Below are 14,310 nucleotides of genomic sequence, written 5' to 3'. Positions count from 1 at the left end.
TACAACTATATACTTCATAAATGTCGTTCTTGAAAATTCAGTACTAGCAGCTAAATGAACAAGCTTGCCACTAGCGACATTTTCATAGTCTCGAGAAATATGAAACATTTCCTATTTCAGCAGTGTCACCTACTGTAAACTCATCACACAAAGTATGCCTGTTTAGTTATATCTCCGTTGCAGATATATACCAGTATTTGCATTAAACAGTACACATCAAGAAAAAGTATTTTTAAACTTGCAATAAATATTTTAAGAAATGTAAGTTATCACTTCATTCTGAAACTTTAAAACAGGACTTATTTCATAATCATGATCCTTATAATAATAATCAGTGTTTAACAAAAGAACAACAGAGGAAGCAATACTGCAAAGCTAAAATGAACATTTTAACTAGCTAATACTTTCTGTTTGGCGAGTTGTCCAACAATGATTATGCACATAAAGATATTCAGCAATAGGGCAGACCGGGGTGGGCAGTCTATCACAGAGGAACAGTGTTGTGCAGTAGCAATAATTTTTTCAATCCCAAAATACACTGATAATTTGCAAATGAAAACATTTTTGTTTCTAAACAGTGCCCATGGAAGTCCGTGGATCTGGACAGAAATGACAAAATACCAAGGCCGGATTAACCAGGCCATTGATTTTTCATGACGGAATCTCAACTTAAAGCCACCATTTCCAGTTTGCCATTTTCAAAGCTCAGATGCACAAAGTAGCCATTTTAAAGTCCACAGCTGCATCTCCGCAGCCACAGGGATCTGGCTGCCACGCCTAAGCCATTTTCAACATCCAGGGCTGCCAACAGAAAGCCAGCTGGGGTATCTTTACATAGACTTTACACTGTTTTATCTTCTCTACCTTCAACTGTTTTCATTTTAATTTTTTTTAAAACGCCAGAAAAGCAGACATCAGAGATGCAGAATTTTCAATCCTACTGAGGAAGGAGAAAGGATGGGGAAAGGGAAGGGGAAGGGAGTTTAATTTTCCTTTGGGTTGGAAGAATAAAGCTTCTACGTTTGGACACCACATACAACTTGGCAACAGTAAATACAGCAGCACTGATACTGACAGGTGTTTACATTGCTGCAGGAAGGGACACATCAGACTAAGCAACGTGTGAAAACCATCCCTTGTATTGATTTTATAATTTACACAATACAGATATTCCTTTGACTTATAAACCTGTGTGCTGCATTATAAAGCCTACTGAATACATTTTGAGTACTGTTTCATTTCAGTGGACTAAGAACTTTCATCACAAGTCCTTGTACCTGCAAATGGGAACATGCTCTCCAGTGAGCACTGGATCAATATAATTTTATGGGACCGTTCATGTTTTATTACACTTTACTGTACTGGATGAATGCGCTGCCCGGAGCAACGCACCTGTTTAGGCAGTCTAGCAAGACCAAGTTTTATACAGATCCAGATGTAACATGTTTTCAGAGCTTTATATCATCACTACACATTTTTGAAGCCATACTACCTCAATGTCTTTTATCTGAAAGTTGTGCCTATCTAAACTGCTCGAAGATCCATTACAGCTATGCATCTCCTAACTGCACTAGACTGTACCTACAGACTTCCAGGAAAATGATACAGCTTAACCCAAAACTACTCTGTTGGGTCAGACTTAACAAAACATAATAGACGGCTACAAAAGACAATTAGCGGCTGTTATTATGTCTCTGATTTTAGCCAACTGCTAATTAGGAAAAGAATCGGGGCAAGTAGGCAAGTGATACTTTCTCTTCATACATCCTCCGAGCTTCTGACCAAGCACAGTTTTAGGGACTTGCCGAGTGAGAGGCTGCACCTGCATCAGATTGGTTTGGGTGGATCATTTTACCGTGCATTTATCTACCTACTTTTGGAGGTCACTTGTATTTTGGGAGCCAAGTCATTCTGTGGCAGTAAGTGCTGCAATTTACTTGTGGATCATTTAAAAAGCATTTCCCTTTTGAGATTTTTATGCGCTTCAAAGTAATTTTAGAAGTTCTTATGTTATGAGAAACACTTGAATTGCAATTTCTTATTTGTTTCCTTCAAGAAATTAATGATCTTATAGACCCATCAGCTGCCTCTTTTTTCCAAATTAAACCCTTTCTTATTAAAAAATGTATTTACCTATTTAAATAAATCTGTTGAATATTGTATGTAAGTAATTTTTTATTGCCAGTATTGCTCACTGACTTTCTTTGCACCTTTACTGATTTACCCTACTGATTGTTTTAAACATAGTTTTAATCATAAAGGGCCAGATGATGCCTTCTTCGTCACCAGGTTATTAAGTTTCCAAACACACGCTATTATGCTTTCTCCTGCACCGTTCCCATGTTTGGGAGGAGCCATCCTTAAATACTAACAAAGCTGCTGCATTACATTCCTTCAGAGTCTTCTGTAAGAGTCTTCCTTACTAACAAGGATGACAGATAGGTAGGGTTGCTGGTTTACTGAGATCAATACTACTATCTCATAAAGTCTGCAGATTTTTTGGGAGCGGTAACAGCATTTTCAGTTCTTTGGATGAGAGGATATCTTTTCTTCTTAGTTGGGTCAGTGCCTATGAGCAGATCCTCATCTAAGACTATTTCCAAGCATAATTTTGAAAAAAAAAAAAAAACTTCTAATATATGTACATTTCAGGGACTAATTTCAAGGTAGCATCTTCTTTCTGACTACATCCACTGCACAAACTTACCTGGAATACTAGATATTAACATTTCCTTAGCCCGGAATAAAAACCCAGGCTCATGCAGCTGGTTTCCACTAACTTCATTAAGGGCCCTCAGTGTTCAAATAGCATGCTATTCATTGTCAGTGCTGTTAGACTCCGTTTTCTCTGCCACTTTATTCTTGGTCTTCAGCCTTTTTTATTGACTGATGCCTTACTACTAGAGCAAACACAACCACTTCATCTGTCAGAAGTTTGGCATGTCATTCTTTCCTTCCTTCATAACTTATACAATAGCCATAGTAACTCTGTGCATTTTGAATCTCGGAACAGTTAGAATCATGAAAACTCTATATAATCTGTACATTTATCATATGTTGCAGCCTGTAAACACTTTGTGATCTTAACATGGGAATTTCTTGACTTTTAAAAAATTACTTTACAGTATTAAAGTTTACTGACCACCTCAGTGGCAATTTTTCTAGTTTTTCTTAATTTTATTCCATATACAAACTAAATTCTGACTTAAAAACCTGTTTCACTTCAGTACTACAGAACCAGCCAGCATTAGAATAGGGATGTGGACAGTTTCAATTCTTAAACCATGTAGATTATTTCACTTGCCTTACCTTCTTCCAGAGCATTTGTCTACTAGTTGTTTCGTATGAGATAACTGAGGACTGAGCAGAGGAGGGGTCACCCAGCACACGGCACCCAATCAAGGCCTCTATGTGCAATGATTTTAAGAATAATATTATATGGTTACAGTAAAAGTAATCGTTTTTCCACCATTTGCTCTTCTTTAATTGTCTTTATAATGGTGAAAATGAGGGCTTTTTTTGATAGTAAAAAGAACTAAGATAAAATTTTCAAGTATCTAAAGATTTTAGGAACTTAATTCCCATTTTTTAAGTTACATGGATACTTAGGCTAGCTCTGTGCTGTATCTTAGGATAGGCATGAGTTGTGTCTGAGTACAAGTCCTAACCTGTATGACATCCAAACTACCTGGCTTTACACCCATATTCGGGAATAAGGTTTGGTAGAGCATCAGAGAAAAGAGGCAGAGACGCTTGAGCCCAGAGTTGATAGGCCAGGCATGACCTGCCTTACTTTCAAAAACAGGACCTGAGCTCCACAGACACATAAGCATTGCATTCAGGCTGTACTTTTTTGCTTGAAATCAGACCACTGGGAAAAGGAGAGTGACAATATAAAATCTCATTTTAACTGAATGTCAGCTTTTCATTTCCTATATAATTTAGAAACACTTTCTGGTAAATACATTGTGCAGTTCTGTATTATCACATCCCTGCGTTCACGCAGATATCTGTCGGTAGAGGCCATGCTGAGCTACCCTCGCAACTTAAGACACAGAATTTTGTGACTTTTTTCTGTCAAAACGAGAGATAAAACAGCCTTTCAAACAGCACAGTCATTTTGTGAAAACAGAAGACAATTCTCCTAGGCCAGGGATTTCAACCTCTGGTCCTCTGACCCTGCGAGAAGTCAGTGGAGATGACGGATGAAAGCCAGCCTGTTGGCAGTAGAGCTACATTCACTAAGCAGGGGTCTGCAGAGCCACAGGAGCAATACAGAGAGGTTATAAACTGAGAAGGCTAGCTTCTGGTAATCTACCACTGTCTCATACAGGGATTGGGCAGAAATAAGTTTGTGTCAAGCCAGTCGCCCTAATAGTCATCTCCTTGTTCCACACCAGGCTCTTAATATGTGCTTTTGTACCATCTTCCAGTCACTTCACTTTTATGAAATGGTATAACACAACACTTCGTTACTCTCAGCTTTTCTATCCAAAAATTAAAATAGAAGCACCTTAAATTATGCTTCTGACAAAATACAAAGTGTGCAGTCTTTCGTTAGCCAGCTTGTCAGGAGTTAGCTTGTGCTTCCTGGCAATCATTTAACAAGTGATGTCAAAAAGTCAGATATGCCTCAAAGTTTCTGGAAACTCATTTCTCAGCCCGGATTTCCTCCTTCGCTGTCCTGCTGCCATTTGACAGGAGCACTCTCTCACTCTCCAGTATAACGATAAATCTCATATGGCCCAGCTACTGCAGGAGTCCTGCGTTTTTATTTCAGCTTTGGTTTATGAAGAATGGAAATCCTAGTTCTTTGTTCAGAGGCACACTAGGATGCTTTTAACACTTAGCAAACAACTCTCCAGCCTCCAAAAGCACATGCTTTTGAGCCTTGCTGTTGAATGAGATTGCAATCATGTTTGTACTATAATTCTGTGACTCCATGTTTTTCTTTTTAGCTTGTATAACATATGACTGTAATCTGCACTGGAGACTAGTACCCAACACGTTGAAGAATTGAAGAACTCTTTTCACTCTATGTTCACAATCTACTCGAACTAAAAATGCGTAGAAACACAATGAAATACAATTCTATTTCTAAATATGCATTACAAACAGTCTATGTATATAAATTTTGTGTGTGTGCATACGTATATATGTATGTATACATACACGTTCAGGGAAGAGGGCTTTTCTTTGCTTCTTGAGATTAAAGACTGGAAGAATTATGCAGACAGCTGCTCAGCAAAACTGACTTACTAGTGAGTCATATCTGCCACCTTTCTAAGACAAAAGCTGTCATTCATATGCATTCAAGCTAGCTAGGTTCTAGGTCCTACAAAACTGCTCATCTGAAGTAAATGTATCCTTTAAGAGCCCCAACATCAGAAGCGGCAAAAAAAGTTGGAAACCAACCTGCTTGAACAAAGAAGTGACAAGGGCACATAATAGAATTTATTTATTATTCTCCCAAAAATCTGTATTGCTCTTGTGCTCATGAAGGATAAAGACTGTGTGCTTAAAAAAATGCCTTTTGGTTTAACCGCCATGTAGAAAATAACTACAGAAAAGGGGGTTGTCCTATCACGGACGGGAACACTCCCAGGCAACAGAAAGTTTGGCAAAAAATTCCCTCCCTCCGGGAGCTAAGTGCAGAGCCAGAAGAGGGGATCTGGCTGTAAGAGGACAGCAAGAACCGGAGCAACCCTAAGCGAGGAGTGCACACAGCCCAGGGGCTTCCGCAGCCCGTCCGGACTCGACCACAGCAGGTGGGTATCTGTGTGGAGGACAGGTTTGGGTGAGGTTATGATCGAAGGTCTTTCACAGAGATCTTTTAATAAATATTCCTCTGATCTGGGGATACAGGTAGAATTTGGGGGGCTTTCCTGTGGAAGGAGGCAATAGCATCTGAACGTTTATTTCTGACAAGAGTGAAGCAGAAAGCAAATACTGGGGTGAAAACTAGGCTTACAGACTCAGCGAGAGGAAAAGAGAAACAGGACCTTACTGTACCAGTTAGTACTACCTGTATACTTAAGAACACATAAGCTCGAGTGCTTTGACAGGCAGACACCTTACTAAGGACAGACGTGCAGAAGGTAACAACACAAACTACTGTTCCTGCGCTTCATGTTTGAACTACTTTAAAAGTCATTCATTTCATGTTGCTTTGAAAACACCAACAGGCAGCTCTGCTACTGGTATTTGCAATTTGTCACAAGCTTCATGTCTGACATGCAGACAGTACATTGAGAAACTGATGCAATGGTATTTTGGATCCCCAGATAAATAAATAAAATATGCTGCAGCATCAATTTCTTTTATGCTGGTCTATCTATCTTTTCAAGGCTTTAAGGTTTGCAAAGCATAAACACCTGCTGCTTCCAGGTTAGGATCCAGACATGGGATGGTTCCTGCTTCCTTTTGGGCAGGCTGGAAGGAATTGCAAAAGGGAGAGACTAAGAATATTTAGGGTTTAAATTGGTACATTCAAACTCCCTCAAAAGGTTCCTGCTTAGAGGACCCATAAGCTATAGCTCACAGGATTGAGAATGTCTATAAATGTTGTGTTTCAAAGAATGAATAAAATTTGATTCAAGCTAAATAGGCTTAGCTAATACATTTTAAATTTGTCTAAATAAATTTCAGGTTTGTCTGAAAACAAGATCTTTGCATCTCTGTGATTTATTATCATCTCCAGAAATGATACAGCAAGCTCAAATACCTTCTAATCAGTGGGAGAGAAAGAAGGATTTACACTTCTTTATGTTAAGAGTTTTCTACATAATCAGAGAGGTTGCGGCTCAAGGAGCTTATCTGGCTGAAATAAAACAACGTATTCCTGAGGATGCCACAAAATTAGTTTCTTGGGGCTACAATGCAAGCTGTAAAAAACCCTGTGAAAAAGACACAAAATCAGCTACCAGTGGAGGTGCAACTTAATGTAGCTAGCTACCTTGAACTATAAAAATGAAGTGCCAGAAAACACATATTTTAAAGTAGAATATTTTTACAAGAAATTAATCACATAAGAAGCCATGATGACATTCTGGTGATGCCAGTTTGATGAAAGAAACACTGCCCCCGTGTCATTCATAACTGTGTCAGGCTTTCCTCAAGAGAGACAAAGAAAAAAACACATTTTTCCTCAAGGGAGATAAAAAGAAAACACATTTTGGTCTCATTCACAGTCTAAGAGATGAATGGAAAGAGAAGAGAGAATGCAGCTGACGCAAATGTAAGATTAAAAGAGGCCTGGGACATGACTGTGGACCCCAACACGGAGAGCTGTTCTCCTCATGTTAACCACAAGCCCACGCAGAACCCAAGGAGATCAACTTGTGGGATCAAGGTCAATTCAGCTGATCCTGGTGGTTCATTAATTCTTTTTTTTTGTTTTAAATGCAAGCACATTTTTGTGGGCATTCAGTTTTCAGAAGAATCCACATACCCTGAAAGGGGCTGGACTTAAAACTCTACAAGAGTCCTTTATTGCTGAGACAGCTTGGTTCAGCACTCTGAAAACTTGTTCAGATTTCGAAATGAAGGCTTTATATGACAAAAATTACCACTTGGAACACATTAAAAGGTTGTGCTGTTTAGTGTGATATTATTTTTTCCACTTGTGAGGGTTTTCAGAATAAATACATCTGAAGGTTGTTTCTGCTAAAGGAACCAGAAATGAGGTATGTTGTGTTATTAACTTCAGTTTCAATGTACCTTTACTTGAAAACTCTTCATTAAGTTTCAGAATTAACTTACTAAGATAACTAGAATAATTCACATCAGCTTGCTGGGACACTCTAGATGTTTAAAGTAGTATAACTGAAATTTCTCTCAAAAAAAATTTCCAATTTTTGTATGCAAAAATAATACATTAAACAACTTGATGCTTGGGGATTAAAAGGAATTTTTTTTCCATTTTGGTTTATAAAAGTCAACACTAAAGCAAATAACTGCTGAGCAATACATAATTAGGTGATATTTACATAAAAAGCTCTTCTCTTTTTTTTAATCAGCTTTCTCTTTGGCAGGGGGACAAATATTTGTCTCTCATTGCTAAAACATCCCACAATGCACAATACTGGTCACATCCTTACCTCCTAGGAACAACATGAGTTCTGGGGGGCGGAAAGCAAATTCATTCCCCCCTATAGAGGAATGAGGTGTATGAAACCACAATAATGACAATTTTGCAAAGTTGTTGGATATCATATTCAGTCAGGCTCAACTGTCCCCAGAGACAAACTCTTAACCCCAAGAGATGTCATGAAGGTATATGCATGTATTTGATGGCTGCGCAGCACTGCAGGAGGGCGTGCGTGCAACCTGCACACCAGCAATGTAACCTAAGGTCTCTTTACATTTGCTGCTATGCACAGGCGCTTAAATACAGCAGGAGATTTTTCTAGGTACTCGGCAATACACTTTGTGCATCTGAGTTTGGAAACTGTCTCCAACACTTCCAAATGTTTCCCAGCAAGCTCACTATAGGGAACAGTCAACACACTAAAAGAGAACTAGAACTAGATTGAAATAATTAGACATACAAGTTCTCTAATTAGATAATTTTTTTTCATTCTTCAATGCTTATTGTTATTTGCGTGTGTATAGCTGGATTACTCCCAGTTTCTATCAGCTTTTGCCCACAAAAAGCTCAGTGGTGGGGAAAAAAACTGTTCCACGCGAGATGTAAAAAATCCCTAGTGTAAATGAAGATCAGGTTTATATATTTTTTCACATATACATAAAATCCACACAGTCTGCACTACATTTACGCTTTGCATTGCATGGCAGGGCCAAGTTGAGAGCAGGCATGGACAGAGAAACCAAAACACCATCCATGATGAATTGTCAAAATTCTTCTTCTTCCAAAAGAAGGAATAGTAGCAAAGTGTCTGGCCACATGCCTTTCTACAGCTTTATAATGTATTAGATACTATCTATAACCTTCACCAAACCAATGCTTTCCCATCTGTTAATAATGAGATCCTTTCAAGACCTTACAACTGAAACTTTAAAAACCAAAGTTTAAGATCAGACCATGCACAGCTTGCTGGTCTGTTGTGTTCTGATTAGACTCACCGAGGTAGTGCTTGTATGTTCACAAGCTTCCCTCCTGGGTTATTTCTTTAGTTGTAGATTTAGATACACCACCACTGATTGCCGTGCGCTGCCCACCTCAGCACTGTTGTGTACAGCACGCAGTGATCCACTTAATATTGTTGTTAATACTGGCTTCAGGCTACAGCAAAAGGAGTGGGAATTGCCTGAAAAAAATGCCTCTTGGGTGTACAGATATGCTCTGTGTGACTTTTGCACATTTTTAAGTATGGTACTAAATAGAAGTGCTCACCAAGTATCAAAACAACGATGCACCTGGAAGCAGGTCTCAGGGTCTGTTGTTCACTGCAGGCATAGTGAACAGTTCAGTGAGGCACATTTTTAAGTATGGTACTAAATAGAAGTGCTCACCAAGTATCAAAACAACGATGCACCTGGAAGCAGGTCTCAGGGTCTGTTGTTCACTGCAGGCATATTTTATTACAGTGAGGCAACAGGTAACTGAAGTGGTTCAGACTAAAAGAGATTTGCAACACCGGACCAGGGAAGTCAGGGACGAAGAAGGTCATGAAGACCACCTCTTTTTCAACACAAGAACAATGCTGCTGGACGGAAGTCAGGGACGAAGAAGGTCATGAAGGACCTCTTTTTCAACACAAGAACAATGTTGCTGGACCGGGCTGAAAAGTTATGAGGAAAACCCAGGTCATTTTTCTGAGGCCGCTGAGGCTGCTTGGCTGTCATCATCAGAGCGCTCTATTTCATTAACTTTGCACATCTTCTGTGCTGCATAGCAGCTCTCCATTGCCCCATGTTTCACATGTATGTAAAATATATAAAGTCTATAAAAGTATAATTCTCACTGAGTACACCTAGAGGAGCCACACAATCAATGTGAAAATACATAGTTTCAGGAATTCGAAACCCAGGGAATAAAGCTGTGCGTGCTGAAAAGCTGGCAACAGTATATATTGTTGTGCCAGGAAGGTTTTTGGTGATGGGTGAGATAAAATAAGGATGGAGAAGACAGGAAAGGAAAATTCCCTATCCTGTGTGCATTTATAGAAGCACACAACCCTGTGTTGTAATCAGCTCTGTGGCAAAGGGAAGATTTTAGCAAAGGTGATGGAAACTAGGTGGCCCCTGGGTGCTAGCGAACTGAACTTTCATTCCACTTGTACAATTTTTGTTAGCTGAATTTGTTCTCTCAAACCAGTCTCCCTGATTTGCTCACCTGACTAAGCCACTGCACATTGCACTGTCGGTTAGCAGTCTTGGAATAGTCAAGCCTGCTTCAGAGTAAGGATTAAACGGCAGATCACAAGTTGTGAAGATTGAAAAAGCCTGGCATGATCAGCACCTTGAGCGATGACTAGCACGAACCAGAGCCAAACCAGTTTCTGGAATCCCAGAACACTAAGTTCAAAAGGAAAAGTTTATAATGAATTTCATTATAGTTTGACTCAAGGTAAATACTTGATTAAAGAAGACATTACAGTCTGTAAGCTCTGTAATTTTCTTCACACACACTAATCATTCCAGCTTCCTACTACACTAGTACGTATTAATTTTCAGTTTTATAGCTTTCAGTGAATTCTTAAATATCATTTACTTTTTCCTCACACGCACTATTTATTTTTATTCATACAGACATCCAACAAAAACTGAAGAAACACTGCATTATATTGTAATAGCAGTCAGACATAAACCCAGAGAGGCAAAATGTATTCCAGTAATTTAGCTTCTGTGACAAAGTGGTAAGTAGGGAAGAAATATGACCCCATGGTTAGGGTAGCAGCCTAGACTTGGAAAAACGGATTTGAGGCTCTGCTTTACCACTGATTTCCTATTTTACTTTGGGCAAGTCACTTAATTCCTGACCCTTAAACAACTTGATGTAATTTGTTATCACTTACTCTGCGTAAAGAAAGGCACCCAAATGCACCTGTAGGACCAGGCTCCCCCTACGCCTCAGCTCTCCTCCTATAAAAGGAGCGTAACAGCACGTTCCTACCTCCATGTCATGGTGTTCTTCATCGCAGAGAAGCAGAAGGGAACAAGGAGAAATTAAGTTTTCCATTTACCCCAACAACAAGCAGAGCAAACACTTCCTTCCCACAACCATCTCTCATCCATGTGCTGTGGGAGGCTGTGTCATCCCCCCGAGCTTCACAAGCCCGTGTCTTTCTGGTCATGCCAAGATCGCTAGCGAAGGTGGGAGCTAATGCTGATACTGCGCTCTGATAATTGTACTGAAATGGTCATTTATTTTACACAGAACATCAAACGGGCATTGAATGCTGATGAAGTGGTTTTTTATTACCAATCTGTGCTTCTGGGTAGGGAACCATAGATGCTAAAATATCTAAGTAGTCCAGAGCAAATTTCAACAGTTTTTGCCTTAGGGACCATCTCATAGATGATGTAATATTGCTTCAAAATTTCTATTTTTATCTTCACAAGTATAGGATCTGACCTAAAAATTTCATATGGGGATATTTATACTACCTGCAAGAGCTTGGTTTAATCAAAATGTGCGTGTATATTTCTCTGAAAGATTATCTCACATTCTGCTGGTACAACCACTGAGACACAGTTATTACACAGCACTGAAATTCCTATCGACAGCACCTCCTCAGGCACACCTAGGCAGGACACATGGAGATAGGAACTGCCTGACAGTCATTTAAAGGGTGGCAGTTTTGAAACACATTTTAGCAACACGGCAGGGGAGAAATCACAAAATGCAAGACATTTTCCCAGTTTGCTTCAGAAGTAGCGTGCTATAAAAATAACTCGGTACATCAAAGCTCTGCATTTAAAACTGCAAAAAAACCAGGTGTCCATGCTGATGTCAAGGCAGATTGGTCTAGAGAGGTAAAATCAACTTCTGAACTCCCAGCCAGATCTGCTGTCAAAAACCACGTCCAGAAACCTTTGCTGCCCACGCAACTGGCATGCTCCAGAGCTCGTGCTAGCCAGGGTCTGGATGCCCACCACCCTCTCCTGCTCTCCAGTGTCCTATCTTAGGCTTCGCAGACCCAGACGGCCCCATGGCTACTGTTAATGAAGGGGTCAATCCTTGCCATCTCTCGGCTGTTCAGTCCAGCCTCCCGTTTCATGGTCTCTTCCCCGGAACCGGCACTATTTGGCAGCCCCTTGCTGTTCCCTGCAGTGCCACTGGATATTCACAAGAACATGGGAACATGAGATTTAAGTTGGAGAGGGCCTCATAAGGCTCTGGATCTAGTTCTGTGCTAGTGCAAATAAATATTTCCTACGGTTCTGAGGCAGGTGACCTGCAAGGGTAAAGTCATGTTAGTAGGAACACGCCGATGTACATCAGTTGTGGATGTGCCTTTAAGAAGCGGAGAAAATTGAGATTTAAGATCAAAATAGCAAGTCCGTGGTACTTTCCTCTACTTAAAACAAAATCAATGACGAGAAACATACAGCTGGAAGGAAAGCTAGCTTGATACAATCAGAGTAAATTAGAAGTCCTTTAAGGCAATGGATGGTGTATTTTCTTCCTCAGAATTAGGCATTTCAAATATTGACAGACCTAGTAAGGCACAATCAATATATCAATTCCTTTGTGAACTATTAATTATATATATTGCTGATGAATAATCATTTAATTAGCATAAAGGGAGGCTTCAGTGAAAAGGCTGTCTACCAAGTGTACTGGACCTAAAAATAGCAATAGCTTTTCAACCGTGAGGCTTTGCATGAAAACGCTATTGCTCAACTTCTGGTCTTAACACTTGTTACATCGCTCGGCCAATACAGAGCTTTGCTAATAACATTCTTCCCCTTTATCAGAGCAGTGCTGCCATATATAATTTGTTCCTCTAAGGCATGGTGACAAGGGTTTGGTATGGATTACCTGAATCAGTTCATCAAGCTCTGTTGCATTCACACAGGAATGCTGAGATACAAACGTCTGCTTCTGAATCACAATGGTGGTTCTTTGGGAGGTCTCATGAGGCTGCTCCAAGGCTTTAAATACTGTTGCTCCAATTATTAAATACACGACTACCACCAGAAAAATTGTTGAGACTGTCTTCCATTTCATAACATTAATAGCCGAATCACTTTCCTCCCGCGAAGAGAGCACAGTAGGCTTGGTGGAAAATGATAATCTTGGTTTGGAGTTCTGAGTGGCCGATTTGGGATCCAGCAAGTCAGGTGCCGCCACTGGCAAAAAAGAAGAAAGTTAATTTTTACAGTGCCGCTCAGATTTCGTCAACTGAACTTCTTGCCAAGAGATTACAGATATTCTGTTGCTTCCAACTGGAATTCTTAAACTGTTGAATCTTTCACATAAACCCCATGCCACGTTACAATGAGGCTGCTGCTCTGAGGAGTATTATCCACTTTATACACGTTTGCAACATTTCCTATATGCATCTGTCCCCTTCTGATATTCGATCATTTCATAAACACAGATTTCCCCTACGCTCTTGCATTTAAATTAGTATAAAGTGGTATTTTGCTGCAGAGATTCTTTACATCTGCTGCTCTCTTAAGCACTGCTAAGCAGCTTTCCAGCTGTGTTTTACCTCAGCATTATAGAGGTAGCAGAAAAATACAAATCCCTCTTTCTTTCATCTGTTTTGTCCTGTGCTCCGACAAATGCTCCCTGAGAACAGTTGCATGATCACTTCCAAAACTCCCCAGACACAACCATAAAAACAACACATTGCTCATCATACCGGTCTCAAAATGTTAATTGCGTATCGATTACACCTTTCAGTGAATACCAGTAAAACATATGTGTACTTACTGGAAAAGTCACCCATTTGTTAAGGCATGTATTTTTATTTACAGCTCAAAAACCCACCGGGTTAGGAAAAGAGCAGCTGAGTGTATTATCAAGTATCTCGATAACTCATGTGACTCCCAGCAACTCCAGGGGCAAAAAAAAAACCCCCGCCACATCAAATGCAGGTAAAGGTCTCCTGTGGGAAGATGGCCACAGCAGGTGACCACACAAGCTATACTTAAATTGTTTTGAATTACGAGCACATTTTGAACGGCCACGATGCCGCTTCCAGCTGCCGGGGGGAAAAGCCCAGATCTAAACCTAGAGGAAAGTCTCCCTCCGGACGGCGGAGGTGGGACACGTCCCCAGCAGGGGTGGCGGTGGCGGTGGCACCTGGCAGGGTCACCTCCTGGGCACCCGCCGGGCTTGGGCACACACCTCGGCGCCGGGAGAAGGGGCCAGGCGGGAGAGAGGCCGCCCCT

At 40.3% G+C, this 14,310-nt stretch overlaps 1 protein-coding gene across 1 annotated transcript in view; it reads right to left on the bottom strand.

The window, feature by feature from the left end:
- Positions 1-13,865, bottom strand: part of KCNK2 (potassium channel, subfamily K, member 2) — a 78,337-nt gene extending 64,472 nt beyond the window's left edge. Inside the window, exons 1-2 of the mRNA XM_009577627.1 lie at positions 13,850-13,865; positions 12,950-13,260 (exon numbers count right to left, since the gene is read on the bottom strand). Of these exons, the coding sequence (XP_009575922.1) occupies positions 12,950-13,260; positions 13,850-13,865 (327 nt within the window). The remainder of the gene's footprint in view (positions 1-12,949; positions 13,261-13,849) is intronic.
- Between the last annotated feature and the right edge of the window lie 445 nt (positions 13,866-14,310).

This window comes from Fulmarus glacialis, unplaced genomic scaffold (assembly GCF_000690835.1).
Source record: "Fulmarus glacialis isolate BGI_N327 unplaced genomic scaffold, ASM69083v1 scaffold30315, whole genome shotgun sequence".
NCBI lineage: Eukaryota > Metazoa > Chordata > Aves > Procellariiformes > Procellariidae > Fulmarus > Fulmarus glacialis.
The sequence above is the reverse complement of the archived record's forward strand: the minus strand, read 5'-3'. Positions and strand labels throughout refer to the sequence as shown.